Source organism: Oncorhynchus clarkii, chromosome 13, assembly GCF_045791955.1.
Source record: "Oncorhynchus clarkii lewisi isolate Uvic-CL-2024 chromosome 13, UVic_Ocla_1.0, whole genome shotgun sequence".
Lineage (NCBI taxonomy): Eukaryota > Metazoa > Chordata > Actinopteri > Salmoniformes > Salmonidae > Oncorhynchus > Oncorhynchus clarkii.
This window is the reverse complement of record NC_092159.1, coordinates 9,256,925-9,283,923: the sequence shown is the minus strand read 5'-3', so window position 1 is coordinate 9,283,923 and position 26,999 is coordinate 9,256,925. Positions and strand designations below refer to the sequence as shown.

Here is a 26,999-nt window from a genome sequence, read left to right as displayed (position 1 = left end):
ACTCCTCTTTCTATTCTGGTTAGAGCCCGTTTGCGCTGTTCTGTGAAGGGAGTAGTACGTTGTACGAGATCTTCAGTTTCTTGGCAATTTCTCGCATGGAATAGCCTTAATTTCTCAGAACAAGAATAGAATGATGAGTTTCAGAAGAAAGTTATTTGTTTCTGGCCATTTTGAGCCTGTAATCGAACCCACAAATGCTGATACTCCAGATACTCAACGAGTCTAAGGACAGTTTTATTGCTTCTTTAATCAGTTTTCAGCTGTGCTAATATAATTGCAAAAGGGTTTTCTAATGCTCAATTAGCCTTTTAAAATTATAAACTTGGATTAGCTAACACAATGTGCCATTGGAACACAGAAGTGATGGTTGCTGATAATGGGCCTCTGTACGCCTATGTAGATATTCCATAAAAAATCTGCCGTTTCCAGCTACAATAGTCATTTACAACATTAACCATGTCTACATTGTATTACTGATCGATTTGATGTTATTTTAATGGACAAAAAATGTGTTTTTCTTTAAAAAACAAAGACATTTGTGACCCCAAACTTTTGACCAGTAGTGTGTGTGTGTATATATATAAATTATTCTTATTTACATTTTTAATTAAAAAATATATACACTTATAATCAAATTTATGAGATTATATATGAACATTCAATATTTTTTTTCTAATTTGTTTCTATTCCATTATATTATACAGTACTGTGCTGTTCTGTTACATTATACAGTACTGTACTATTCTATTACATTATACAGTCCTGTACTATTCTATTACAGTATACAGTCCTGTACTATTCTATTACATTATACAGTCCTGCACTATTCTATTACATTATACAGTCCTGCACTATTCTATTACATTATACAGTCCTGTACTATTCTATTACAGTATTGTACTATTCTATTACATTATATAGTACTGTACTATTCTATTACAGTATACAGTCCTGTACTATTCTATTACAGTATACAGTCCTGTACTATTCTATTACAGTATACATTCCTGTACTATTCTATTACAGTATACAGTCCTGTACTATTCTATTACAGTATACAGTCCTGTACTATTCTATTACAGTATACAGTCCTGTACTATTCTATTACATTATACAGTCCTGCACTATTCTATTACATTATACAGTACTGTACTATTCTATTACAGTATACAGTCCTGTACTATTCTATTACATTATACAGTCCTGCACTATTCTATTACATTATACAGTCCTGCACTATTCTATTACATTATACAATACTGCACTATTCTATTACATTATATAGTACTGTACTATTCTATTACATTATACAGTAGTACTATTCTATTACAGTATTGTACTATTCTATTACATTATACAGTCCTGTACTATTCTATTACAGTATACAGTCCTGTACTATTCTATTACATTATACAGTCCTGCACTATTCTATTACATTATACAGTCCTGCACTATTCTATTACATTATACAATACTGCACTATTCTATTACATTATATAGTACTCTACTATTCTATTACATTATACAGTACTGTACTATTCTATTACATTATACAGTACTGTACTATTACAGTATACAGTACTATTCTATTACAGTATTGTACTATTCTATTACATTATACAGTCCTGCACTATTCTATTACAGTATACAGTCCTGTACTATTCTATTACATTATACAGTAGTACTATTCTATTACATTATACAGTCCTGCACTATTCTATTACATTATACAGTACTGTACTATTCTATTACATTATACAGTCCTGCACTATTCTATTACATTATACAGTACTGTACTATTCTATTACATTATACAGTATTGTACTATTCTATTACAGTATACAGTACTGTACTATTCTATTACATTATACAGTAGTACTATTCTATTACATTATACAGTCCTGCACTATTCTATTACATTATACAGTACTGTACTATTCTATTACATTATACAGTCCTGCACTATTCTATTACATTATACAGTACTGTACTATTCTATTACATTATACAGTATTGTACTATTCTATTACAGTATACAGTCCTGCACTATTCTATTACATTATACAGTACTGTACTATTCTATTACATTATACAGTCCTGCACTATTCTATTACATTATACAGTACTGTACTATTCTATTACATTATACAGTATTGTACTATTCTATTACAGTATACAGTACTGTACTATTCTATTACATTATACAGTAGTACTATTCTATTACATTATACAGTCCTGCACTATTCTATTACATTATACAGTACTGTACTATTCTATTACATTATACAGTCCTGCACTATTCTATTACATTATACAGTACTGTACTATTCTATTACATTATACAGTATTGTACTATTCTATTACAGTATACAGTCCTGTACTATTCTATTACATTATACAGTATTGTACTATTCTATTACAGTATACAGTCCTGTACTATTCTATTACATTATACAGTCCTGCACTATTCTATTACAGTATACAGTCCTGTACTATTCTATTACAGTATACAGTCCTGTACTATTCTATTACATTATACAGTCCTGCACTATTCTATTACAGTATACAGTCCTGTACTATTCTATTACATTATACAGTCCTGCACTATTCTATTACATTATACAGTCCTGTACTATTCTATTACAGTATACAGTCCTGTACTATTCTATTACATTATACAGTCCTGCACTATTCTATTACAGTATACAGTCCTGTACTATTCTATTACAGTATACAGTCCTGTACTATTCTATTACAGTATACAGTCCTGCACTATTCTATTACATTATACAGTCCTGTACTATTCTATTACATTATACAGTCCTGTACTATTCTATTACATTATACAGTCCTGCACTATTCTATTACAGTATACAGTCCTGTACTATTCTATTACATTATACAGTACTGTACTATTCTATTACATTATACAGTCCTGTACTATTCTATTACATTATACAGTCCTGTACTATTCTATTACAGTATACAATACTGTACTATTCTATTACATTATACAGTCCTGTACTATTCTATTACAGTATACAATACTGTACTATTCTATTACATTATACAGTCCTGCACTATTCTATTACAGTATACAATACTGTACTATTCTATTACATTATACAGTACTGTACTATTCTATTACAATATACAGTCCTGTACTATTCTATTACATTATACAGTACTGTACTATTCTATTACAGTATACAGTCCTGTACTATTCTATTACATTATACAGTCCTGTACTATTCTATTACATTATACAGTCCTGTACTATTCTATTACAGTATACAATACTGTACTATTCTATTACATTATACAGTACTGTACTATTCTATTACAGTATACAGTCCTGTACTATTCTATTACAGTATACAGTCCTGTACTATTCTATTACATTATACAGTACTGTACTATTCTATTACAGTATACAGTCCTGTACTATTCTATTACATTATACAGTCCTGTACTATTCTATTACATTATACAGTCCTGTACTATTCTATTACATTATACAGTACTGTACTATTCTATTACATTATACAGTACTGTACTATTCTATTACATTATACAGTCCTGTACTATTCTATTACAGTATACAGTCCTGCACTATTCTATTACATTATACAGTACTGTACTATTCTATTACATTATACAGTCCTGTACTATTCTATTACATTATACAATCCTGTACTATTCTATTACATTATACAGTCCTGTACTATTCTATTACAGTATACAGTCCTGTACTATTCTATTACAGTATACAGTCCTGTACTATTCTATTACAGTATACAGTACTGTACTATTCTATTACATTATACAGTCCTGTACTATTCTATTACAGTATACAGTACTGTACTATTCTATTACATTATACAGTACTGTACTATTCTATTACAGTATACAATACTGTACTATTCTATTACAGTATACAGTACTGTACTATTCTATTACATTATACAGTACTGTACTATTCTATTACAGTATACAGTACTGTACTATTCTATTACATTATATAGTACTGTACTATTCTATTACAGTATTGTACTATTCTATTACAGTATACAGTACTGTACTATTCTATTACATTATACAGTCCTGTACTATTCTATTACAGTATACAGTACTGTACTATTCTATTACAGTATACAATACTGTACTATTCTATTACATTATACAGTACTGTACTATTCTATTACATTATACAGTACTGTACTATTCTATTACAGTATACAGTACTGTACTATTCTATTACATTATATAGTACTGTACTATTCTATTACAGTATTGTACTATTCTATTACAGTATACAGTACTGTACTATTCTATTACATTATACAGTCCTGTACTATTCTATTACAGTATACAGTCCTGTACTATTCTATTACAGTATACAGTCCTGCACTATTCTATTACAGTATACAGTACTGTACTATTCTATTACATTATACAGTCCTGTACTATTCTATTACAGTATACAGTCCTGTACTATTCTATTACATTATACAGTCCTGTACTATTCTATTACAGTATACAGTCCTGTACTATTCTATTACATTATACAGTCCTGTACTATTCTATTACAGTATACAGTCCTGTACTATTCTATTACAGTATACAGTCCTGTACTATTCTATTACAGTATACAGTCCTGTACTATTCTATTACAGTATACAGTCCTGCACTATTCTATTACAGTATACAGTCCTGTACTATTCTATTACAGTATACAGTCCTGTACTATTCTATTACAGTATACAGTCCTGTACTATTCTATTACAGTATACAGTCCTGTACTATTCTATTACAGTATACAGTCCTGTACTATTCTATTACAGTATACAGTCCTGTACTATTCTATTACAGTATACAGTCCTGCACTATTCTATTACAGTATACAGTCCTGTACTATTCTATTACAGTATACAGTCCTGTACTATTCTATTACAGTATACAGTCCTGTACTATTCTATTACAGTATACAGTCCTGTACTATTCTATTACAGTATACAGTCCTGCACTATTCTATTACAGTATACAGTCCTGTACTATTCTATTACAGTATACAGTCCTGTACTATTCTATTACAGTATACAGTACTGTACTATTCTATTACAGTATACAGTCCTGTACTATTCTATTACAGTATACAGTCCTGTACTATTCTATTACAGTATACAATACTGTTAGATGATACATAATATATGTTTACTTGGTTTGTTCATATACATTTATTGGTTTTATGACAAATTTATGGTAATATTTTGCCTCAGTGTCCTGATGCAACGTCTCTTATCGCTTTTATAAATATACAAAATATTGGAAACTGTTAAGTGTGGATTGTGTTTAATAAACTGTTCAGATTCAACTTCATTGTCATTGTTTTCACCTTGTTATAACAGTATCTTCAAAGTAGCTTTTAAAATCACAGCTCTTGTACTGTACATACAGTAACTACTGTTAGGTTCTTATTTTTCAGAGTAAATGACTCACGGACACTAGAGAAGCTTTAACCATTTTTAATTCTTCCCAAAGGTTCTGTACAGCTGTATTCAGACAGCAAAACATTTCTAACCATCACAGTTATATACATCCCACTTAAGACACTCCTCCTTCTCTCCAATCCTTACATCTTATGGTTCTAAAGGAAGAAGGTAACCAGATACTAAATCCTGATTACTCCCTTATTAAGGGGAACTGACCTCACCTCCTGACCTCAACCCCTCCTTCCCCTAGTCCACAGATGTCCGTCTGTCTCCCCTATCTCAACCCCTCCTTCCCCTAGTCCACAGATGTCCGTCTGTCTCCCCTATCTCAACCCCTCCTTCCCCTAGTCCAGACGTCCGTCTGTCTCCCCTATCACAACCCCTCCTTCCTCTAGTCCACAGATGTCCGTCTGTCTCCCCTATCTCAACCCCTCCTTCCCCTAGTCCACAGATGTCCGTCTGTCTCCCCTATCTCAACCCCTCCTTCCCCTAGTCCACAGACGTCCATCTGTCTCCCCTATCACAACCCCTCCTTCCCCTAGTCCACAGATCTCAACCCCTCCTTCCCCTAGTCCACATACGTCCATCTGTCTCCCCTATCTCAACCGTTGCTCTTCTCCCTTCCACCCAACACATTCCACAGCCATCTGTCTCCCCTATCTCAACCGTTGCTCTTCTCCCTTCCACCCAACACATTCCACAGCCATCTGTCTCCCCTATCTCAACCGTTGCTCTTCTCCCTTCCACCCAACACATTCCACAGCCATCTGTCTCCCCTATCTCAACCGTTGCTCTTCTCCCTTCCACCCAACACATTCCACAGCCACCTGTCTCCCCTATCTCAACCGTTGCTCTTCTCCCTTCCACCCAACACATTCCACAGCCGTCTGTCTTCCCTATCTCAACCGTTGCTCTTCTCCCTTCCACCCAACACATTCCACAGCCATCTGTCTCCCCTATCTCAACCGTTGCTCTTCTCCCTTCCACCCAACACATTCCACAGCCGTCTGTCTCCCCTATCTCAACCGTTGCTCTTCTCCCTTCCACCCAACACATTCCACAGCCACCTGTCTCCCCTAGCTCAACCGTTGCTCTTCTCCCTTCCACCCAACACATTCCACAGCCACCTGTCTCCCCTAGCTCAACCGTTGCTCTTCTCCCTTCCACCCAACACATTCCAAAGCCATCTGTCTTCCCACAGAGAACCCTTAACTTCTACCACACAACCCAGAGTCTCTTTCACTTTTCCTATCCAAGGCTTCTTCTCTAGCATTTATTTCATATCTCAATGTTGGAAGTTTAGCCGATTCCAACACTACAAATAAAACATGTACATTTGTTTGCATAGCAACAGTGGTTTATTCACTTATATTTGGGTTTGTACAGACATCATCAACATCATGTCTGTACACAAATATACACAGACACTTTCAGAAGGAGTCATCTCCAGCACATACAGTACACACACAACCACATGAAATATGACTTATTGTCCTTTTTAAAACACACAGCATGCAGACACTACAGATGCTGTAAAGAGGTCAATGGAACGCAGACCGTGGGGGACATAAGAGGGACGCCGGATTGGTGCACATTCAACATATTTGATATAACAAAGTGTATATTCATCAATCCGTCATGATTGATGCATTCTAAACAGGCCCACAATGTGGTTACTAAAGTCTGATTTGAATTTATTTGGCTGTTTTTGCTGCATCATTTAGGAGTTGTACCTTTTCAGGTTTAGAAGGAGTGACTGATAAAGACTAACTCACCTTCATAAAAGCTGGTAGCATAGCTAGCATACAGAAATCAGTGGTGTAGTCAAAGTCGTTTTTTAACTAATGTCGGTGGTTGGTGACGATGACCTGAACATTGGGGTTGACATCACAGGAGGCTGCTGAGGGGAGGACGGCTCATGATAAAGGCTGGAACGGAGCGAATGGAAGGGCTTCAGTCGCATGTGTTTGATGCATTTGATACCATTCCAACGATTTCGCTTCAGCCATTACTATGAGCCCGTCCTCCCCAATTAAGGTGCCACCAACCTCCTGTGGTTGACATCCATACAAGCATTACATTTCTGATTTTCACCACAACATAGTACACATACTCTATACTGTAAATAATAACACGCCTAAATGGAGGTTCATTTTGCTGGGGGGCAATGAGGAGATTTGGGATCTTTCCCCCATGGCATCTTTCCCCCACACGTTTCCATGGCAATTCGATTGTTTTGATTGAGTTCCATTGACTTCTTCACAGCATCTTTTCAATGCTTTGAGCCAAAGCCAAAGAGACTCCTCGTCTTTAGGAGGTGGGTGCAAATCAAAAGGAGCCTCACAACTGCACTCGCTCCTCAAAAAAGTTTGGTGGTCAAAACACTCCTGCTCCATGAACAGTTTCTGTTTCTGACAGTTGCCGTGGCAACCCCTTACAGAACATAAAATTACCATTTATGTGAATCCAAGTTTGGAAAGTTGTGAGAAGCGATACTGAGTTAGTTAGCTAGCTAGCTCCCAACTATTGGCCGGAAGCGCTTAACCAGAAGTCACGCACAAAAAAAACTAAACAGACCCGGACCATATTTCTGTTGAGGTAAATAGGACACAATATGGATGATTGGAGGGTTGTGGGTAATTCCGTCAGCCAGGGGATTCCCTTCCAGAACATTGAGAAATGGAAGAATGTCGATGATTGATAATAATACATCTCACAGTTAACAAGTTCATACCAAGCAGTGAGATTATTGTTTCATTTAAAGCCTTTTGTCCTTAGAATAATAACAGTCCACCATTTTGTCAAACTAGTAATTAGAGAATCAATTGCATAGTGAGAATGTGATGTCATATAGAATGAGTGATATGGTCTCCAACATGGCGTGGCTTTGAGCCCCTAACTGTTGTCTGACCTTCCCAGGTAGGGGAGTCTCTTTTGGGGGGCAGAGATGGGCTAGAGGTGGATGAGAGAGTGGAGACCCATGGAGGTGTACCTATTGCACACCTAACTGTTGTCTGACCTTCCCAGGTAGGAGGAGAGTGGAGATCCATGGAGGGGTACCGTTTACCCACCTGACATCCCTAATGAGTCTGTGTTTGGGGATAGAGGGGAGCTAGGGGTGGAGGCTGTGAGGCTAAATATGGGCACCCTGTCCTTTAGGCCACACCCACAGGAAGTATCACTAAATGACGTTGTCAAACAGATGCATGGACTGCATGATGTTCTCATCCTGGACAGGAGGCAGGAAGGGACAAAAAGCACAACGGGTAAGAAGCAGTTGGAGAGAAGGTTTAAACAGTACAGAAGCAGTAACAGGTTCTTAAATAAATAAAAAGTTGAAGATCCAATGTTAGTAAATTAGTTAGTTAGTTAGTAAATTAGCTTTACTAATAAGTTTCAATAACTTATGCAAGAGATTGGTGTGATTTTCCACATCTCATCATGTCATGGGGTTGTTCAATGACAGTCATGTATTTGTTTAATCTATCACTAGATTATTTGATTTCAGAGAGGCTAAAAGATATACAGTTGAAGTCGGAAGTGTAAATACACTTATGTTGGAGTCATTGAAACTCGTTTTTCATCCACTCCACAAATCTCTTGTTAACAAACTATAGTTTTGGCAAGTCGGTTAGGACATCTACTTTGTGGATGACACAAGTAATTTTTCCAACAATTGTTTACAGACAGATTATTTCACTTATAATTCACTGTATCACAATTCCAGTGGGTCAGAAGTTTACATACACTAAATGACTGAGCCTTTAAACAGCTTGGAAAATTCCAGAAAATGATGTCATGGCTTTAGAAGCTTCTGATAGGCCAATTTACATAATTTGAGTCAATTGGAGGTGTACCTGTGGATGAAAAAACACACATTTGTGGAAATAAACTTCACATTGTGACGTTTTAAATATGATTAAATCACGTCATAAATAACCATATCCTATAGAATCATGCTGCAATTGAACACATGCACACACACACAAACAGGTACTCACACAGACACACGCAGACAGACAGACACACGCAGACAGACAGACAGACAGACACACGCAGACAGACACAGACAGACACAGACAGACACACAGACACACAGACAGACAGACAGACAGACAGACAGACAGACAGACAGACACACAGACAGACACACACACACACACACACAGACACACACACACCAACACACAGACACACAAACCTTTTGACAAGACTCCAGAAACTCCTCAATGGTGACCACGCCATCTTTGTTCTTGTCCATTTTCTGACAGAGTGAAACAGAGAAACAGTTGAATATTGTTAGGGAAGATTCAGAATTTGTTGGTAACATATGTAAGATGTTTTATATTTATCAAATGGGTGTAAGTTAATTCTCATCAGAATGGTATTTTTGTATAATACTGTGGCAGGGTTGCAGTATCTGTTCTATGTCAAGACTAAGTTGCATGGCCGCTGAGAGGGGAGAGGTCAAAGTGTCATCATGTGTAAGCATATATTTTGCTCCACTGTGTGTGTGCCAGTTCACTCCCTAGTTTTCCCATCAGAGATGGCAGTGTCTGGAATCATTCTCCTCTCTGTGAGTTTGTCCAGGAGGTTGTATTTTGAGTTGGTTGTATCTAAATGACAATTTGATATATGCCTGTTGATATGGAGGGTTGGTTTATGGTTCTGGGGTTTGAGTAAGGAGACAAAGCTGAACGATTTATTATGTCTATGCTGTCTTATCCTGTGTGTGTGTCTTTACTATAAAGGACCTCATTTGAAATGTGGAAGGGGCTCTCAGAGAATTCATGGTTAGACACTGAATCGATCTGAGAGTCACAGGGTTGTGATAGAGCTCATATAATTAAAGATGGACTTTGATAACTAACTCTGACTTGTGTGTGTGGTTTGCTCCCATGATTTGGTAAATAGAGGAAATTTCCACGACAATATGCTACTCTGATCCCTGGCCGTGACTCCGACGGGTGTCTCCGTGGGATATGCAACAAACACATTTCCATTTCACACCACACACTGTACAGGTTACACACCTGCATCTGAAACAGGACAAATATAAGCAACCTCTAATTGACCTTTTGGTTGTTCACAAAGTCAGAATGCAACAATAAGGAGGTTATGTCTAGAGGGTCCTTTTAAAACCCTTTGTGAAAAACACTGGATGTAGAATTATCTAACCCTGGGGCCTGGATTCAATTAGGAAACACTGGAGGTAGAATTAACTAACCATGGGGCCTGGATTCAATTAGAAAACACTGGAGGTAGAATTAACTAACCATGGGGCCTGGATTCAATTAGAAAACACTGGAGGTAGACTTATCCAACCCTGGGGCCTGGATTCAATTCGAAAACACTGGAGGTAGAATTATCTAACCCTGGGGCCTGGATTCAATTAGAAAACACTGGAGGTAGACTTATCCAACCCTACCAACCAAGCCCTCCCTAACCCGGGCGACGCTAGGCCAATTGTGCGTCGCCCCACGGACCTCCCGGTCGCGGCTGGTTACGACAGAGCCTGGACGCGAACCCAGGACTCTGATGGCACAGCTGGCGCTGCCCTTAACCACTGCGCCACTTTTGGACATATATTTTGGTCATGTCTGAACTGGCTTTACCTCAGTAAGCACCGTCCAACACGGACACCTTTTGGATGGTGTTTTTGTGCATTCCAGACCGGCCCTGATTTCCACGTTCACGGACATTGGTTTTTGGTCTGGTCCGGACCAAATCTGAACCAATCATAGACGTCTGTGTTTCGCCAGCTTTCATTCGGCCCAAACACAGACATCCATAAATCACATCTTTTCATCTCTCTTTAAGAACCTAAGGTGAACCTAACTTCAACGTCATGAAAAACAAGCATTTTAAAACCACGACCTAGAGAGGTAACACCGGCCATCAACTTAACACTTTACAACTAAACACACTGAAAATAAACAGGACTTCTGCAGAGTTGCACACACTGTGGTCCAACCAACAGCTCCACACAGAGAGCCAGAAGAGCTTTATTTCCTCCTTCCTGACTGCTGATGTGCTCTTAAAGTGGCAGCGCACGGTGAAGGCTCTGTGCAGGATTTCACCACAACATTAAACTATATATGGATATCAGGCTACATTAGACTATATATGGATATCAGGCTACATTAGACTATATATGGATAACAGGCTACATTAGACTATATATGGATAACAGGCTACATTAGACTATATATGGGTAACATGCTACATTAGACTATATATGGATAACAGGCTACATTAAACTATATATGGATAACAGGCTACATTAGACTATATATGGATAACAGGCTACATTAGACTATATATGGATAACAGGCTACATTAGACTATATATGGATAACAGGCTACATTAGACTATATATGGATAACAGGCTACATTAGACTATATATGGATAACAGGCTACATTAGACTATATATGGATAACAGGCTACATTAGACTATATATGGATAACAGGCTACATTAGACTATATATGGATAACAGGCTACATTAGACTATATATGGACAACAGGCTACATTAGACTATATATGGATAACAGGCTACATTAGACTATATATGTATAACAGGCTCCATTAGACTATATATGGATAACAGGCTACATTAGACTATATATGGATAACAGGCTACATTAGACTATATATGGATAACAGGCTACATTAGACTATATATGGATAACAGGCTACATTAGACTATATATGGATAACAGGCTACATTAGACTATATATGGATAACAGGCTACATTAGACTATATATGGATAACAGGCTACATTAGACTATATATGGATAACAGGCTACATTAGACTATTGATGGATAACAGGCTACATTAGACTATATATGGATAACAGGCTACATTAGACTATTGATGGATAACAGGCTACATTAGACTATTGATGGATAACAGGCTACATTAGACTATATATGGATAACAGGCTACATTAGACTATTGATGGATAACAGGCTACATTAGACTATATATGGATAACAGGCTACATTAGACTATACAGTATATGGACAGCAGCAGTCAATACAGCAGACTATGGTGATGATGATACTGATTCCTCTGCTAACTAATGCTACTACCAGTACTGTACACAAGGGTCAACAGTGTAACATAATATGAAAGTGGCATGGTGTACTACTACAGACATCAGTGTTTGTGTGATTAAATGTGACTTTGTCAAGTAGTCAGTGTTGTGTTTCACCATTCTACCTGATGTATTGTCAGTTTGGAATGTTGTTATTAGCCCAACATTATTGAGGGCATTATTATTAGGATGGTGCAGTAATGTTGAGATGCCAGTAGGAGGAGCTCTAGTCTAGAACACTGGAACCTTCAGTACCACATTGATACAGCTGATGAGGAGTGTAAATTGAATGTGTTTGTAGAATAGAATGAATGACATCATGGAACTGACCAAATGTAAATGGAACTTTGACCTGTTCCATGTAGAACTCAGAGGGACAAGACAACACATTCTAAGATATTATAAACATTCCATATAGAATAGTCAACATATTGTTAACATGGTTCTGTATTTATTGAAAGTGGAAATGGGGGACATTTTGTCTATTATAGAAATGTAGGACCCATTTTAATACAGTAACCTCCCTTCTCTGACATGCTGTTCTGATTATCATGCATGTTAATGTCTTAAAAGAGGAAGGAAAGGACTGTTCTGCATCAGCTACTTGTGTTCTGACTACTTTAAATATGTTTCAACCACAGAACTGACACTTACTAGCAGTTCCCACTCAATACCAGTCAGTTGACTCACTGTACAAGACCTCTCCCCTTCAGTCTGTAAGTACTCTTGAGATCTTGAAATATAGTTTTTTGTTTTTAGCCGTAAGTCATCTCCTCAAGGGTCTCAGACATGGAGTGCTGATCTAGGATCAGGTCCTCCTGGTCAATATAATTATGATCTAAATGGAAAACTAATCCTAGATCCTACTCTGGGACACTTGGTGAATACGAACACTATCATATAATGATGATATAAAAGATATGTGTGACTTGTTGTTTATCCTCACAGCTTGGGGATAGGAGTTATCATTCAAGCTGGTGGTAACTGCCTTGCTCAAATTGGCAGATTTTTCCACCTTGTCAGGTCTGGGATTTGAACCAGTAATGTTTCAGTTACTGGCCCAACGTTCATAACCGCTATGCTACCTGCCGATACCGCTGACACACCATATTACCAAACTATTATGATGAATGTGATTTACACACCATCCTCTCAAGGCTGTGATGATGATGTGTTGTTATTCTGCATCCCAAATGACACCATATTCCCTATAGAGTGCACTACTTTTGACTAGAGCCCTACCTGCTGCCCCTGATGGTATGTGTGTAGTTATTCACCAGCTATAGAGTGCACTACTTTTGACTAGAGCCCTACCTGCTGCCTCCCTGATGGTATGTATGTAGTTATTCACCAGCTATAGAGTGCACTACTTTTGACTAGAGCCCTACCTGCTGCCCCCCTGATGGTATGTATGTAGTTATTCACCAGCTATAGAGTGCACTACTTTTGACTAGAGCCCTACCTGCTGCCCCCCTGAGGGTATGTATGTAGTTATTCACCAGCTATAGAGTGCACTACTTTTGACTAGAGCCCTACCTGCTGCCCCTGATGGTATGTGTGTAGTTATTCACCAGCTATAGAGTGCACTACTTTTGACTAGAGCCCTACCTGCTGCCCCCCTGAGGGTATGTATGTAGTTATTCACCAGCTATAGAGTGCACTACTTTTGACTAGAGCCCTACCTGCTGCCTCCCTGATGGTATGTGTGTAGTTATTCACCAGCTATAGAGTGCACTACTTTTGACTAGAGCCCTACCGGCTGCCCCCCTGAGGGTATGTATGTAGTTATTCACCAGCTATAGAGTGCACTACTTTTGACTAGAGCCCTACCTGCTGCCCCTGATGGTTTGTATGTAGTTATTCACCAGCTATAGAGTGAGTTGTTGTTTATGTTTCTAAGACTGCAGGGTGGGAGATGCAACAATGGTCTTGAGAACAGCAGGAAGTGTGTTGGTGGTCTTTCTCTGGTCTGTAGCAGGTATGGTCTCATTCTTATCTTTTAGTTGCTCTGTTTGTCAATCTACAGACATTTCTAAAAGGATAAGAATCATAATGTTATTCTGGTGTGTTCTGTTAGGTGTCTCCACTTCACTTTAAATAGTTATCTTTCACACCTCACTGAGTGATGCTTATCTGTGGTTTCCATTCACACTCAACTCAGGAACTACGGCAACAAAATGTGAACAAACCCTACAGTCAGTGTGAGCCAATATACCTTGTCCTCATTCTGATACCATTGTGATGTCTAACTGTGTTTCAGTGGTACTGGGTCAGGATGGCTGGAGTGTTACATACACCACTCAGAGTATCTGTACCTTGAAGGGGTCAACAGTGGATCTGTTCTGCTCTTACACATATCCCAGAGGTAAAGTCACAACAACCTTCTGGTTCACTAAAATGGAGGCTGGTAAAGAACCTAAAGATCTAGGTCAGGACCCAGATTATGCAGGTCGTCTGGAGTATCATGGGGATAAGAAGAAAGACTGTACCCTGAGAATATCAGACCTGAGAGAGAGTGACTCAGTTACGTACAAGTTCAGATTCATAACAGATCAGACCAGAGGGAAATATTATGGAGATCCTGGAGTCACTCTGTCTGTTACAGGTACAGTTACATTCTATATACTGGTGATCCTGGAGTCACTCTGTCTGTTACAGGTACAGTAACATTCTATATACTGGTGATCCTGGAGTCACTCTGTCTGTAACAGGTACAGTAACATTCTATATACTGGTGACCCTGGAGTCACTCTGTCTGTTACAGGTACAGTAACATTCTATATACTGGTGACCCTGGAGTCACTCTGTCTGTAACAGGTACAGTAACATGCTTTATACTGCTAGTCTGTTGAATTAATATCTACTGTCCATTTAGGTCTAGAAATTGGATTTGTATATATGAAACAGATTTGAGAATTAAATGAGTTTGAGAATGTCTTGCATCATGTGATTAAACAAGACAATAAGTGATTCAGGGTTTAATGCTGTGATCTATTCCAGCTCTGCAGGTGAAGATAACTTCTAAAACTTGGCCAAATTGGGTGACACTGACCTGTAGCACCACCTGTACTCTGACTGACAACCCCACCTACATCTGGTATAGGAACGGACACAAAGTAAAGGAAGACACTTCCAGCCAGTACTCAGACTACCTTAGAAATGCAGACAGTTACTCCTGTGCTTTAAAAGGCCATGAGGATCTCCACTCTCCTGCAGTGTGTGAGTATGGATTTAACTCAGTTTTTAGTCCTCACAGTTATCTAACCAAACTGCAACACAATACCAGATGGCATAACTATTCTGGATTACTGCAGTTCATGATTCTACTGTGTAAATGTATAAGTAATGCCCTCTTGTCATTATGTTTCAGGTGTTCAGGGTCAGAGCTGCAACAGAGTGACTTACACCAAGAGGAGAATCTGTGTCTTGAAGGGGTCAACAGTGGACATATCCTGTACTTATGTTGGTTATTATTCCACCACATCATCATTCTGGTTTAGAAGTGATAAGTCGACCCCTGAAGACCTAACCAGAGACCCAGGGTATGCAGGTCGTGTGAAGTACACTGGAACATACAGAGGTCCCTTCACCCTGAGAATCACAGATCTGAGAGAGGAGGACTCAGCTGAGTATCGCTTCACTTTTAAAACAAACAACATTGAATGGGGTCATAGTTTCCCAGGAACAACTCTGTCTGTCACAGGTAATAAATACTACACTGTATGATACAACTGTAAATCATAATGAATTACAGGAGAAAATAAATTAACCATCCTGTTAACACAGAGGTGTATGTGGTTTTATACATATTGTTTCAGGTCTGCAGGTGAAGGTGACTCCTGCTGCAGAGGGACAGAAGAGACTGACCTGTATCACCACCTGTACTCTGACTGACAACCCCACCTACATCTGGTACAAGAACGGACAACGTCTAGATGAGCCCACTTCCCAACAACACTCTAGTAATATGCTGGTGGTCTGGGATTCTACTGTGGACATTTACTCCTGTGCTGTTGAAGGTCACGAGGCTCTCCACTCTCCTGTAGTTTGTGAGTCTGAATTAAACTAGGATTCTACTTAGGAAGTATCAGTCATTTAAGGTCAATGAGAAGGGTAATACTTTACCTATCAATATTCTTCATTACATAGAAATTACAGACGTCATAGATGTATGCACTCTGTCACAGGTAACACTGCATAGCACATTATACAGTTTTGAAGAGTCAGGAAATGAATAATTAATTCTAAATTATGTAATCTGTTTTTACTCCCCTTTCATTTAGGTTTTCAGGTGAAGGTGACTCCTAAACAGTATTCAATGTATAAGACACTGACCTGTAGCACCACCTGTATTCTGACTGGTAACCCCACATACACCTGGTACAAGAACGGACAACATCTAGATGAGAGCACCTCCCCCCAGTACAAAGACCCAGTCTCCAGTAACTATGAAGACAGCTACTCCTGTGCTGTAAAAGGCCATGAGGATCTCCTCTCTCCTGCAGTGTGTGAGTGTTTCTTTAATTGAACAATACTGTACAACCTGTGTGTGTGTTGGTTTCACTTTGTAATTTGAGAACGTTTAGCATTTCTAGAAAGAACTGAGAATATAATCCAATTGACCTCTTGTTATGTCACTGTGTTTCAGGTGTTCAGGGTCAGAGATGCAACAGAGTGACTTACACCAAGAGGAGAATCTGTGTCTTGAAGGAGTCAACAGTGGACATATCCTGTACTTATGTTGGTTATTATTCCACCACATCATCATTCTGGTTTAGAAGTGATAGGTTGACACCAGAGGACCTAACCACAGACCCAGGGTATGCAGGTCGTGTGAAGTACCCTGACAAAGAGAGATGGAGATACACTGGTCACTCCAGTCTGAGAATCACAGATCTGAGAGAGGAGGACTCAGCTGAGTATCGCTTCACTTTTAAAACATACTACTTTGTCTGGGGTCATAGTTTCCCAGGAACAACTCTGTCTGTCACAGGTAACACTACACTGTATGATACAACTGTATATCATAATGAATTACAGGAGAAAATAAATTAACCATCCTGTTAACACAGAGGTGTATGTGGTTTTATACATATTGTTTCAGGTCTGCAGGTGAAGGTGACTCCTGCTGCAGAGGGACAGAAGACACTGACCTGTATCACCACCTGTACTCTGACTGACAACCCCACCTACATCTGGTACAGGAACAGACAACCTATAAAAGAGGACTCCTCCCCCATGTACTCCATCAGCAGTGAGGATGCAGACAGCTACTCCTGTGCTGTAAAAGACAGTGATCTCAGCTCTCCTGCAGTGTGTGAGTACAGTACAATAGTACAGTATTCTACTTAGCAAGTATCATGTAAATTCAGGTAAACAAGACTTTATCAATAATTTTAGAACAAAATTTTTTTAAAAATACAAATTGCTAATATTGCTTTGATAAAATGTTTGGTCTTTTAAATCAGATAAACCGAAGAACACCTCAGTGTCAGTCAGTCCCTCTGGTGAAATAGTGGAGGGCAGTTCAGTGACTCTGACCTGCAGCAGTGATGCCAACCCACCTGTGCAGAGTTACACCTGGTGGTACAAGAAGAATGGAGGTGACTATCAGAGTATGACAGGACCACAGCTTGTCTTCAATCAAATCCAGTCATCTGTCACTGAAGAGTACTACTGTGTGTCCCAGAATGAGATGGGGACAGACAGGTCTAGGACCATTAACATGGATGTGAAGTGTGAGTAAAGTACAGCTCAGTGTTTGAATGAGAAGGTAGCAAAACAATTATAACTAAATGAAAGTCCTAAAGCATCTCCAAATGAGTATTTGTTAACGTTTTGTGTAAGTTAGAGTTTTAGATAGTTCTCTAACTAAACAGATAATTTATTTTTGACATGACATTTAATTTGTAAATATACTACTGTGGTAAATATACTAGTCATATCCCTCTGACAAATTCTCCTTTACATCAGATAAACCAAAGAGCACCTCAGTGTCAGTCAGTCCCTCTGGTGAAATAGTGGAGGGCAGTTCAGTGACTCTGACCTGCAGCAGTGATGCCAACCCACCTGTGGACAAATACACCTGGTACAAGAAGAACGTAACCTCACCAAAAGCATCAGGACAGAGTTACAGCATCACTAACATCATCTCTGAGGACAGTGGAGAATATTACTGTGAGACTGAGAATAAATATGGACGTCTCAACTCTTCTTCTGTGTCTGTGGACGTTCAGTGTAAGTTCACCTAACCTCATCTTTTAATCAGAATCACATTTAAATTCATATTTCAATCACAAGAAAAACACTATTTAATACACTGTTGTTACATATTGTCCACCAGACGGCCCAAAGAACACCTCAGTGTCAGTCAGTCCCTCTGGTGAAATAGTGGAGGGCAGTTCAGTGACTCTGACCTGCAGCAGTGATGCCAACCCACCTGTGGACAAATACACCTGGTACAAGAAGAACGTAACCTCACCAAAAGCATCAGGACAGAGTTACAACATCACTAACATCATCTCTGAGGACAGAGGAGAATACTACTGTGAGGCCCAGAATAGAAGAGGATCTAGGAACTCTACAACTCTGATGATCATTTTACCAGGTGAAAATCCATCTTATATATTTCAACACAAAATGATGTTTCAAACTAATATTAATAATTATACTTTATCTTATCATACTTTGTTTAATAATTATATATACTTTGAGATTAGATCAGTTAACAAATATTGTACTGTTGTTCCCATATCATCCATATTATATTATAGGGAAACAAACCTCAGTTGTGACTGCAGCTGTAGGAATCATAGTGGTGGTTCTGGTTCTCATCCTCTGTCTCTCTGGACTCATGTGGTTCAGGTGAGAGATTATTTTAAAGATTATTTCACTCCAACTCTTTTTTATTAACTTACTTTGTTCATTGATTCGTCCATTCATTCAATAATTAATCCATTAATGTGTAAACCAGGAAGAAGGCCTCCATATCCACCTCTGACACAAGAGACATATCAGAGAATGTACAGGTGAGTCTGTTGGAATCAGAGAATGTACAGGTGATGTCATGTATTGTCATGTTGTGTCTTTCTGTCCTTTCCTTTCACCCTGTCTCCCTCTGCTGGTCGTATTAGGTTACCTTTTCTCCCCCGCTTTCCCCCAGCTGTTCCTTGTCTCCTCTGACTACCTCGTCACCCCTTCTCCCACCTGTTCCCCTTTTCCCTCTGATTAGGTCCCTATATCTCTCTCTGTTTCTGCTCCTGTCTTTGTCGGATTCTTGTTTGTTGTGTTTCATGCCTGAACCAGACTATCGTCATGTTTGCTGTAACCTTGTCCTGTCCTGTCGGAATCTGCCGGTCTATCTGAGCCTACCTATGTTTGGTTATTAAAGAAGCTCTGTTTAAGTTAATTCGCTTTTGGGTCCTCATTCACTCACCGTAACAGAAGAATCCGACCAAGAATGGACCCAGCGACTTCGGATCCTCTCCACTCAGCCGTCGGGATCCAGGGAGCGATGCTAGGCAGACACGAGCAGGAATTGTCTGCTGCTCGACATGCCGTTGAGACCCTGGCCACCCAAGTCTCCAACCTCACAGAACAGGTTCACCATCTCCGCCTCGATCCACCGGCCACTTCCAGGGCTTTCGAATCTCCGGAGCCCAGAATCAATAACCCGCCGTGTTACTCTGGGGAGCCCACTGAATGCCGCTCGTTCCTCACCCAGTGTGATATTGTGTTTTCTCTCCAGCCCAACACTTACGCCAGGAGCACTGCTCGTGTCGCCTACGTCATATCTCTCCTTACTGGACGGGCTCGTGAGTGGGGCACGGCAATCTGGGAGGCAAGGGCTGAGTGTACTAACCAGTATCAGGACTTTAAGGAGGAGATGATACGGGTTTTTGATCGATCTGTTTTTGGGGAGGAGGCTTCCAGGGCCCTGTCTTCCCTATGTCAAGGCAATCGATCCATAACAGACTACTCTATTGAGTTTCGCACTCTTGCTGCCTCCAGTGGCTGGAACGAGCCGGCCTTGCTCGCTCGTCTTCTGGAGGGTCTCCGCGCAGAGGTAAAGGATGAGATTCTCTCCCGGGAGGTTCCTTCCAGCGTGGATTCCTTGATTGAACTCGCTATTCGCATTGAGCGACGGGTTGATCTTCGTCACCGAGCTCGTGGAAAGGAGCTCGCGCTCTCCGTTGCCCCCCTCTCCGCATCACTACCATCTTCCTCTGCCGGCTCGGGAGCTGAGCCTATGCAGCTGGGAGGTATCCGCATCTCGACTAAGGAGAGGGAACGGAGAATCACCAACCGCCTCTGTCTCTATTGCGGTTCTGCTGGTCATTTTGTCACTTCATGTCCAGTAAAAGCCAGAGCTCATCAGTAAGCGGAGGGCTACTGGTGAGCGCTACTACTCCTGTCTCTCCTTCAAGATCCTGCACTACCTTGTCGGTCCATCTACGCTGGACCGGTTCGTCAGCTTCCTGCAGTGCCTTAATAGACTCTGGGGCGGAGGGCTGTTTTATGGACGAGACCTGGGCTCGGGAACATGACATTCCTCTCAGACAGTTAAGGGAGTCCACGGCCTTGTTCGCCCTGGATGGTAGTCCTCTCCCCAGGATTCAGCGTGAGACGCTACCTTTAACCCTCACTGTTTCTGGTAATCATAGCGAAACCATTTCTTTTTTAATTTTTCGTTCACCTTTTACACCTGTTGTTTTGGGCCATCCCTGGCTAGTTTGTCATAATCCTTCCATTAATTGGTCTAGTAATTCTATCCTCTCCTGGAACGTCTCTTGTCATGTGAAATGTTTAATGTCTGCTATCCCTCCTGTTTCCTCTGTCTCTTCTTCACAGGAGGAGCCTGGTGATTTGACAGGGGTGCCGGAGGAATATCACGATCTGCGCACGGTGTTCAGTCGGTCCAGGGCCACCTCTCTTCCTCCACACCGGTCGTATGATTGTAGTATTGATCTCCTTCCGGGAACCACTCCCCCCCGGGGTAGACTATACTCTCTGTCGGCTCCCGAACGTAAGGCTCTCGAAGATTATTTGTCTGTAGCTCTTGCCGCCGGTACCATAGTCCCCTCCTCCTCTCCCGCCAGAGCGGGGTTTTTTTTGTTAAGAAGAAGGACGGGTCCCTGCGCCCCTGCATAGATTATCGAGGGCTGAATGACATAACAGTGAAGAATCGTTATCCGCTTCCTCTTATGTCTTCTGCCTTCGAGATCCTGCAGGGAGCCAGGTTTTTCACTAAGTTGGACCTTCGTAACGCTTACCATCTCGTGCGCATCAGGGAGGGGGACGAGTGGAAGACGGCGTTTAACACTCCGTTAGGGCACTTTGAATACCGGGTTCTTCCTTTCGGCCTCGCTAACGCTCCAGCTGTCTTTCAGGCATTAGTCAATGATGTCCTGAGAGACATGCTGAACATCTTTGTTTTCGTTTACCTTGACGATATCCTGATTTTTTCACCGTCACTCCAGATTCATGTTCAGCACGTTCGACGTGTCCTCCAGCGCCTTTTAGAGAATTGTCTTTTTGTGAAGGCTGAGAAGTGCACTTTTCATGCCTCCTCCGTCACATTTCTCGGTTCTGTTATTTCCGCTGAAGGCATTAAGATGGATCCCGCTAAGGTCCAAGCTGTCATTGATTGGCCCGCCCCTAAGTCACGCATCGAGCTGCAGCGCTTTCTCGGCTTCGCGAACTTCTATCGTCGTTTCATCCGTAATTTCGGTCAGGTGGCAGCTCCTCTCACAGCCCTTACTTCTGTCAAGACGTGCTTTAAGTGGTCCGTTTCAGGGAGCTTTTGATCTCCTCAAGAATCGTTTTACATCCGCTCCTATCCTTGTTACACCTGACGTCTCTAGACAGTTCGTTGTCGAGGTTGACGCGTCAGAGGTGGGCGTGGGAGCCATTCTTTCTCAGCGCTCCCTCTCTGACGACAAGGTCCACCCATGCGCGTATTTTTCTCATCGCCTGTCGCCGTCGGAACGTAACTATGATGTGGGAAACCGCGAACTGCTCGCCATCCGGTTAGCCCTAGGCGAATGGCGACAGTGGTTGGAGGGGGCGACCGTTCCTTTTGTCGTTTGGACTGACCATAGGAACCTTGAGTACATCCGTTCTGCCAAACGACTTAATGCGCGTCAGGCGCGTTGGGCGCTGTTTTTCGCTCGTTTCGAGTTCGTGATTTCTTATCGTCCGGGCTCTAAGAACACCAAGCCTGATGCTTTATCTCGTCTCTTCAGTTCTTCAGTAGCCTCCACTGACCCCGAGGGGATTCTCCCTGAGGGGCGTGTTGTCGGGTTGACTGTCTGGGGAATTGAGAGGCAGGTAAAGCAAGCGCTCACTCACACTCCGTCGCCGCGCGCTTGTCCTAGGAACCTTCTTTTCGTTCCCGTTCCTACTCGTCTGGCCGTTCTTCAGTGGGCTCACTCTGCCAAGTTAGCCGGCCACCCTGGCGTTCGGGGTACGCTTGCTTCCATTCGCCAGCGTTTTTGGTGGCCCACCCGGGAGCATGACACGCGTCGTTTCGTGGCTGCTTGTTCGGTCTGCGCGCAGACTAAGTCCGGTAACTCCCCTCCTGCCGGCCGTCTCAGGCCGCTTCCCATTCCCTCTCGACCGTGGTCTCACATCGCCTTAGATTTTGTCACCGGACTGCCTTCGTCAGCGGGGAAGACTGTTATTCTTACGGTTGTCGATAGGTTCTCTAAGGCGGCTCATTTCATTCCCCTTGCTAAGCTTCCTTCTGCTAAAGAGACGGCACAAATCATCATCGAGAATGTTTTCAGAATTCATGGCCTTCCGTCAGACGTCGTTTCGGACAGAGGTCCGCAATTCACGTCTCAATTTTGGAGGGAGTTTTGCCGTTTGATTGGGGCTTCCGTCAGTCTCTCTTCCGGCTTTCACCCCCAGTCTAACGGTCAAGCAGAACGGGCCAATCAGACTATTGGTCGCATCTTACGCAGTCTTTCTTTTCGCAACCCTGCGTCTTGGTCAGAACAGCTCCCCTGGGCAGAATACGCCCACAACTCGCTTCCTTCGTCTGCGACCGGGCTATCTCCTTTTCAGAGTAGCCTCGGGTACCAGCCTCCGCTGTTCTCATCTCAGTTCGCCGAGTCCAGCGTCCCCTCCGCTCAGGCTTTTGTCCAACGTTGCGAGCGCACCTGGAAGAGGGTCAGGTCTGCACTTTGCCGTTATAGGACGCAGACTGTGAGGGCTGCTAATAAGCGTAGAACTAAGAGTCCTAGATATTGTCGCGGTCAGAGAGTTTGGCTCTCCACTCAGAACCTTCCCCTTAAGACGGCTTCTCGCAAGTTGACCCCGCGGTTCATTGGTCCGTTCCGTATTTCTCGGGTCATTAATCCTGTCGCAGTTCGACTTCTTCTTCCGCGATACCTTCGTCGCGTCCACCCGGTCTTCCATGTCTCCTGTATCAAGCCCGTTCTTCGCGCCCCCGCTCGTCTTCCCCCCCCCCCCCCCATCCTTGTCGAGGGCGCACCCATCTACAGGGTCCGCAGGATTTTGGACATGCGTCCTCGGGGCCGTGGTCACCAGTACCTCGTAGATTGGGAGGGGTACGGTCCTGAGGAGAGGAGTTGGGTTCCCTCTCGGGACGTGCTGGACCGTGCGCTGATCGAGGATTTCCTCCGTTGCCGCCAGGTTTCCTCCTCGAGTGCGCCAGGAGGCGCTCGGTGAGTGGGGGGGTACTGTCATGTATTGTCATGTTGTGTCTTTCTGTCCTTTCCTTTCACCCTGTCTCCCTCTGCTGGTCGTATTAGGTTACCTTTTCTCCCCCGCTTTCCCCCAGCTGTTCCTTGTCTCCTCTGACTACCTCGTCACCCCTTCTCCCACCTGTTCCCCTTTTCCCTCTGATTAGGTCCCTATATCTCTCTCTGTTTCTGCTCCTGTCTTTGTCGGATTCTTGTTTGTTGTGTTTCATGCCTGAACCAGACTATCGTCATGTTTGCTGTAACCTTGTCCTGTCCTGTCGGAATCTGCCGGTCTATCTGAGCCTACCTATGTTTGGTTATTAAAGAAGCTCTGTTTAAGTTAATTCGCTTTTGGGTCCTCATTCACTCACCGTAACAGGTGAGTCTGTTGGAAACAGAGAATGTACAGGTGAGTCTGTTGGAAACAGAGAATGTACAGGTGAGTCTGTTGGAAACAGAGAATGTACAGGTGAGTCTGTTGGAAACAGAGAATGTACAGGTGAGTCTGTTGGAAACAGAGAATGTACAGGTGAGTCTGTTGGAATCAGATTATGTGTATTGCTTGGTGGAGCATTTCTACTTATCATGTTGTCTGTCCTCTTCCCATCAGGGAGACTCTAGTCCAGTGTATGAAAACGTCTCAAGCATGTCCACAGCCCATACTGCAGCACAGACAGAGTCCACCGTCGACCAGGACGATGTCCACTACGCCAGCGTCCACTTCTCTAGCTCCAAAAACCAGGAAGTGCCTCTGTACTCCACCGTCCAGCTGTGTAAACCCCAGAAACAGGAAGAGGATGTCCAGTACGATGCTGTGAAATTCAACTGCCCCAGTAATGCCAACCGGTGAGCATAGTCTGCCATTAAAATAACATAGAGACATTTCTAGAGCATTGTGAATACACCACATTAAAGGAGAAGTTGGCTTTTTTACAACCAAATTTCTATTTTTTTTATCTAAATGCCATGTTCCAGAAGGGTCCAGACACCTTTTTTTTGCAATTTCACTTGTTTTAGGGAAACCACCAATTCACTTCCTCATCCTCGTTGTGCAGTACAGAGGCTCTAAAAAAACATGAACAAATGCTCCAAATATCTCAGTATAGTGATGCAGGTCTTTAGACGTAACAGTTGTACACATGACATTGTGTCATTCTGAACTTTATCCACAACGTTATATTCCGTTTTGTGTGACTCCTGCTGTTTCTCCGTCCAACTGTTCTATTCTCCGAGTATCAGGCTGCTAGAACGGACGAGAAGCAACGTTCATGTCTCAACAACATGGAACATGACGTTACGGAGTTCAGAATGACACCATTTCATGTGTACAACATCTAAAGACATGCATCACTACAGACTACTTAGAGTTTCTTAGTCTCTAAAAGGATGTTTTGGGGGGTTTCTGGAGCCCACTGACTGAACAACGAGGATGAGGAAGTGAATAGATGATTGGGGATAGTTTCTCAAAAACGAGTGAATTCGCCAAAAGAAAATCTGACCCTCCTATAACATTCCAGTTACATATGTTTCTAGATTTGGTTGTAAACAAGCTTTATTCTTGATTACAGCTCATTCATATGCTGCTACTTATTGGAACGAGAAGACCATGACGTCATTAATAAGCAAAAGAGTTGACCCCTAGTGGCCACTAGTAATGGAATTTCCTTACAAACCCAACAATATAATGAGAGAGTGGTGGTTTTGAGGAACTGTGATGTGTTCCAAATGGAACCCTATTCCTTATTTAGTGCACTACATTTCACCAGAACCTGAGAGGCCTTGCTCAAAGTAATGCACTATAAAGAGTATATGAAGGTTTTTTGGGGGATGCAGATTCTGTTTCATTTCTGTTTCTCTCTTCTCAGACCCACAGCAGCACAAGCAGCTGAGGAGGACTCCTCTGTTCTCTACAGTACAGTCAACAAACCTGAACCAAGAAGACCTGAACATTACAAACCCAGAACCGAGAAGACCCGAACACAACAAACCCAGAACCTGGAAGACCTGAACACAACAAACCCAGAACCAAGAAGACCCGAACACAACAAACCCAGAACCAAGAAGACCTGAACACAATAAACCCAGAACCAAGAAGACCTGAACACAACAAACCCTGAACCAGGAAGACCTGAACATTACAAACCCAGAACCAAGAAGACCTGAACACAACAAACCCTGAACCAGGAAGACCTGAACATTACAAACCCAGAACCGAGAAGACCTGAACATTACAAACCCAGAACCAAGAAGACCTGAACACAACAAACCCTGAACCAGGAAGACCTGAACATTACAAACCCAGAACCGAGAAGACCTGAACATTACAAACCCAGAACCGAGAAGACCTGAACATTACAAACCCAGAACCTGGAAGACCTGAACACAACAAACCCAGAACCAAGAAGACCTGAACACAACAAACCTGAACCAAGAAGACCTGAACACAACAAACCCAGAACCAAGAAGACCTGAACACAACAAACCCAGAACCAAGAAGACCTGAACACAACAAACCCAGAACCAAGAAGACCTGAACACAACAAACCCAGAACCAAGAAGACCCGAACACAACAAACCCAGAACCAAGAAGACCTGAACACAACAAACCCAGAACCAAGAAGACCTGAACACAACATACCCAGAACCAAGACCTGAACACAACAAACCCAGAACCAAGACCTGAACACAACATAC

General features: G+C 41.6%; 1 protein-coding gene and 1 long non-coding RNA gene across 2 annotated transcripts; one reads left to right on the top strand and one right to left on the bottom strand.

Moving 5' to 3' along the window:
• Nucleotides 1-6,854: 6,854 nt before the first annotated feature.
• Nucleotides 6,855-16,077, bottom strand: LOC139424360 (uncharacterized). The gene is made up of 3 exons (XR_011635931.1): nt 16,003-16,077; nt 9,694-9,756; nt 6,855-8,721 (listed from the first exon to the last, which is right to left on the bottom strand). It is a non-coding gene; the product is annotated as an uncharacterized lncRNA (long non-coding RNA).
• Nucleotides 13,164-26,999, top strand: LOC139424358 (uncharacterized). Its single transcript, XM_071176102.1, has 16 exons — nt 13,164-13,313; nt 14,498-14,575; nt 14,858-15,202; nt 15,598-15,816; nt 15,968-16,300; nt 16,416-16,646; nt 16,881-17,105; nt 17,246-17,590; nt 17,702-17,914; nt 18,066-18,335; nt 18,571-18,834; nt 18,941-19,204; nt 19,371-19,461; nt 19,571-19,625; nt 24,916-25,151; nt 26,171-26,999. The coding sequence occupies exons 2-16, from the start codon at nt 14,521-14,523 to the stop codon at nt 26,373-26,375; spliced, it is 3,351 nt and encodes a 1,116-aa protein (XP_071032203.1). The 5' UTR covers nt 13,164-13,313; nt 14,498-14,520; the 3' UTR covers nt 26,376-26,999.

Coding starts and splice junctions, on each gene's coding strand:
- LOC139424358 (XM_071176102.1), top strand. CDS start 14,521: ATGGTCTTGAGAACAGCAGGAAGTGTGTTGGTGGTCTTTCTCTGGTCT. Junction 16,301..16,415: donor AACAACTCTGTCTGTCACAG/GTAATAAATACT, acceptor ATATTGTTTCAG/GTCTGCAGGTGAAGGTGACT. Junction 18,835..18,940: donor TGTGTCTGTGGACGTTCAGT/GTAAGTTCACCT, acceptor ATTGTCCACCAG/ACGGCCCAAAGAACACCTCA.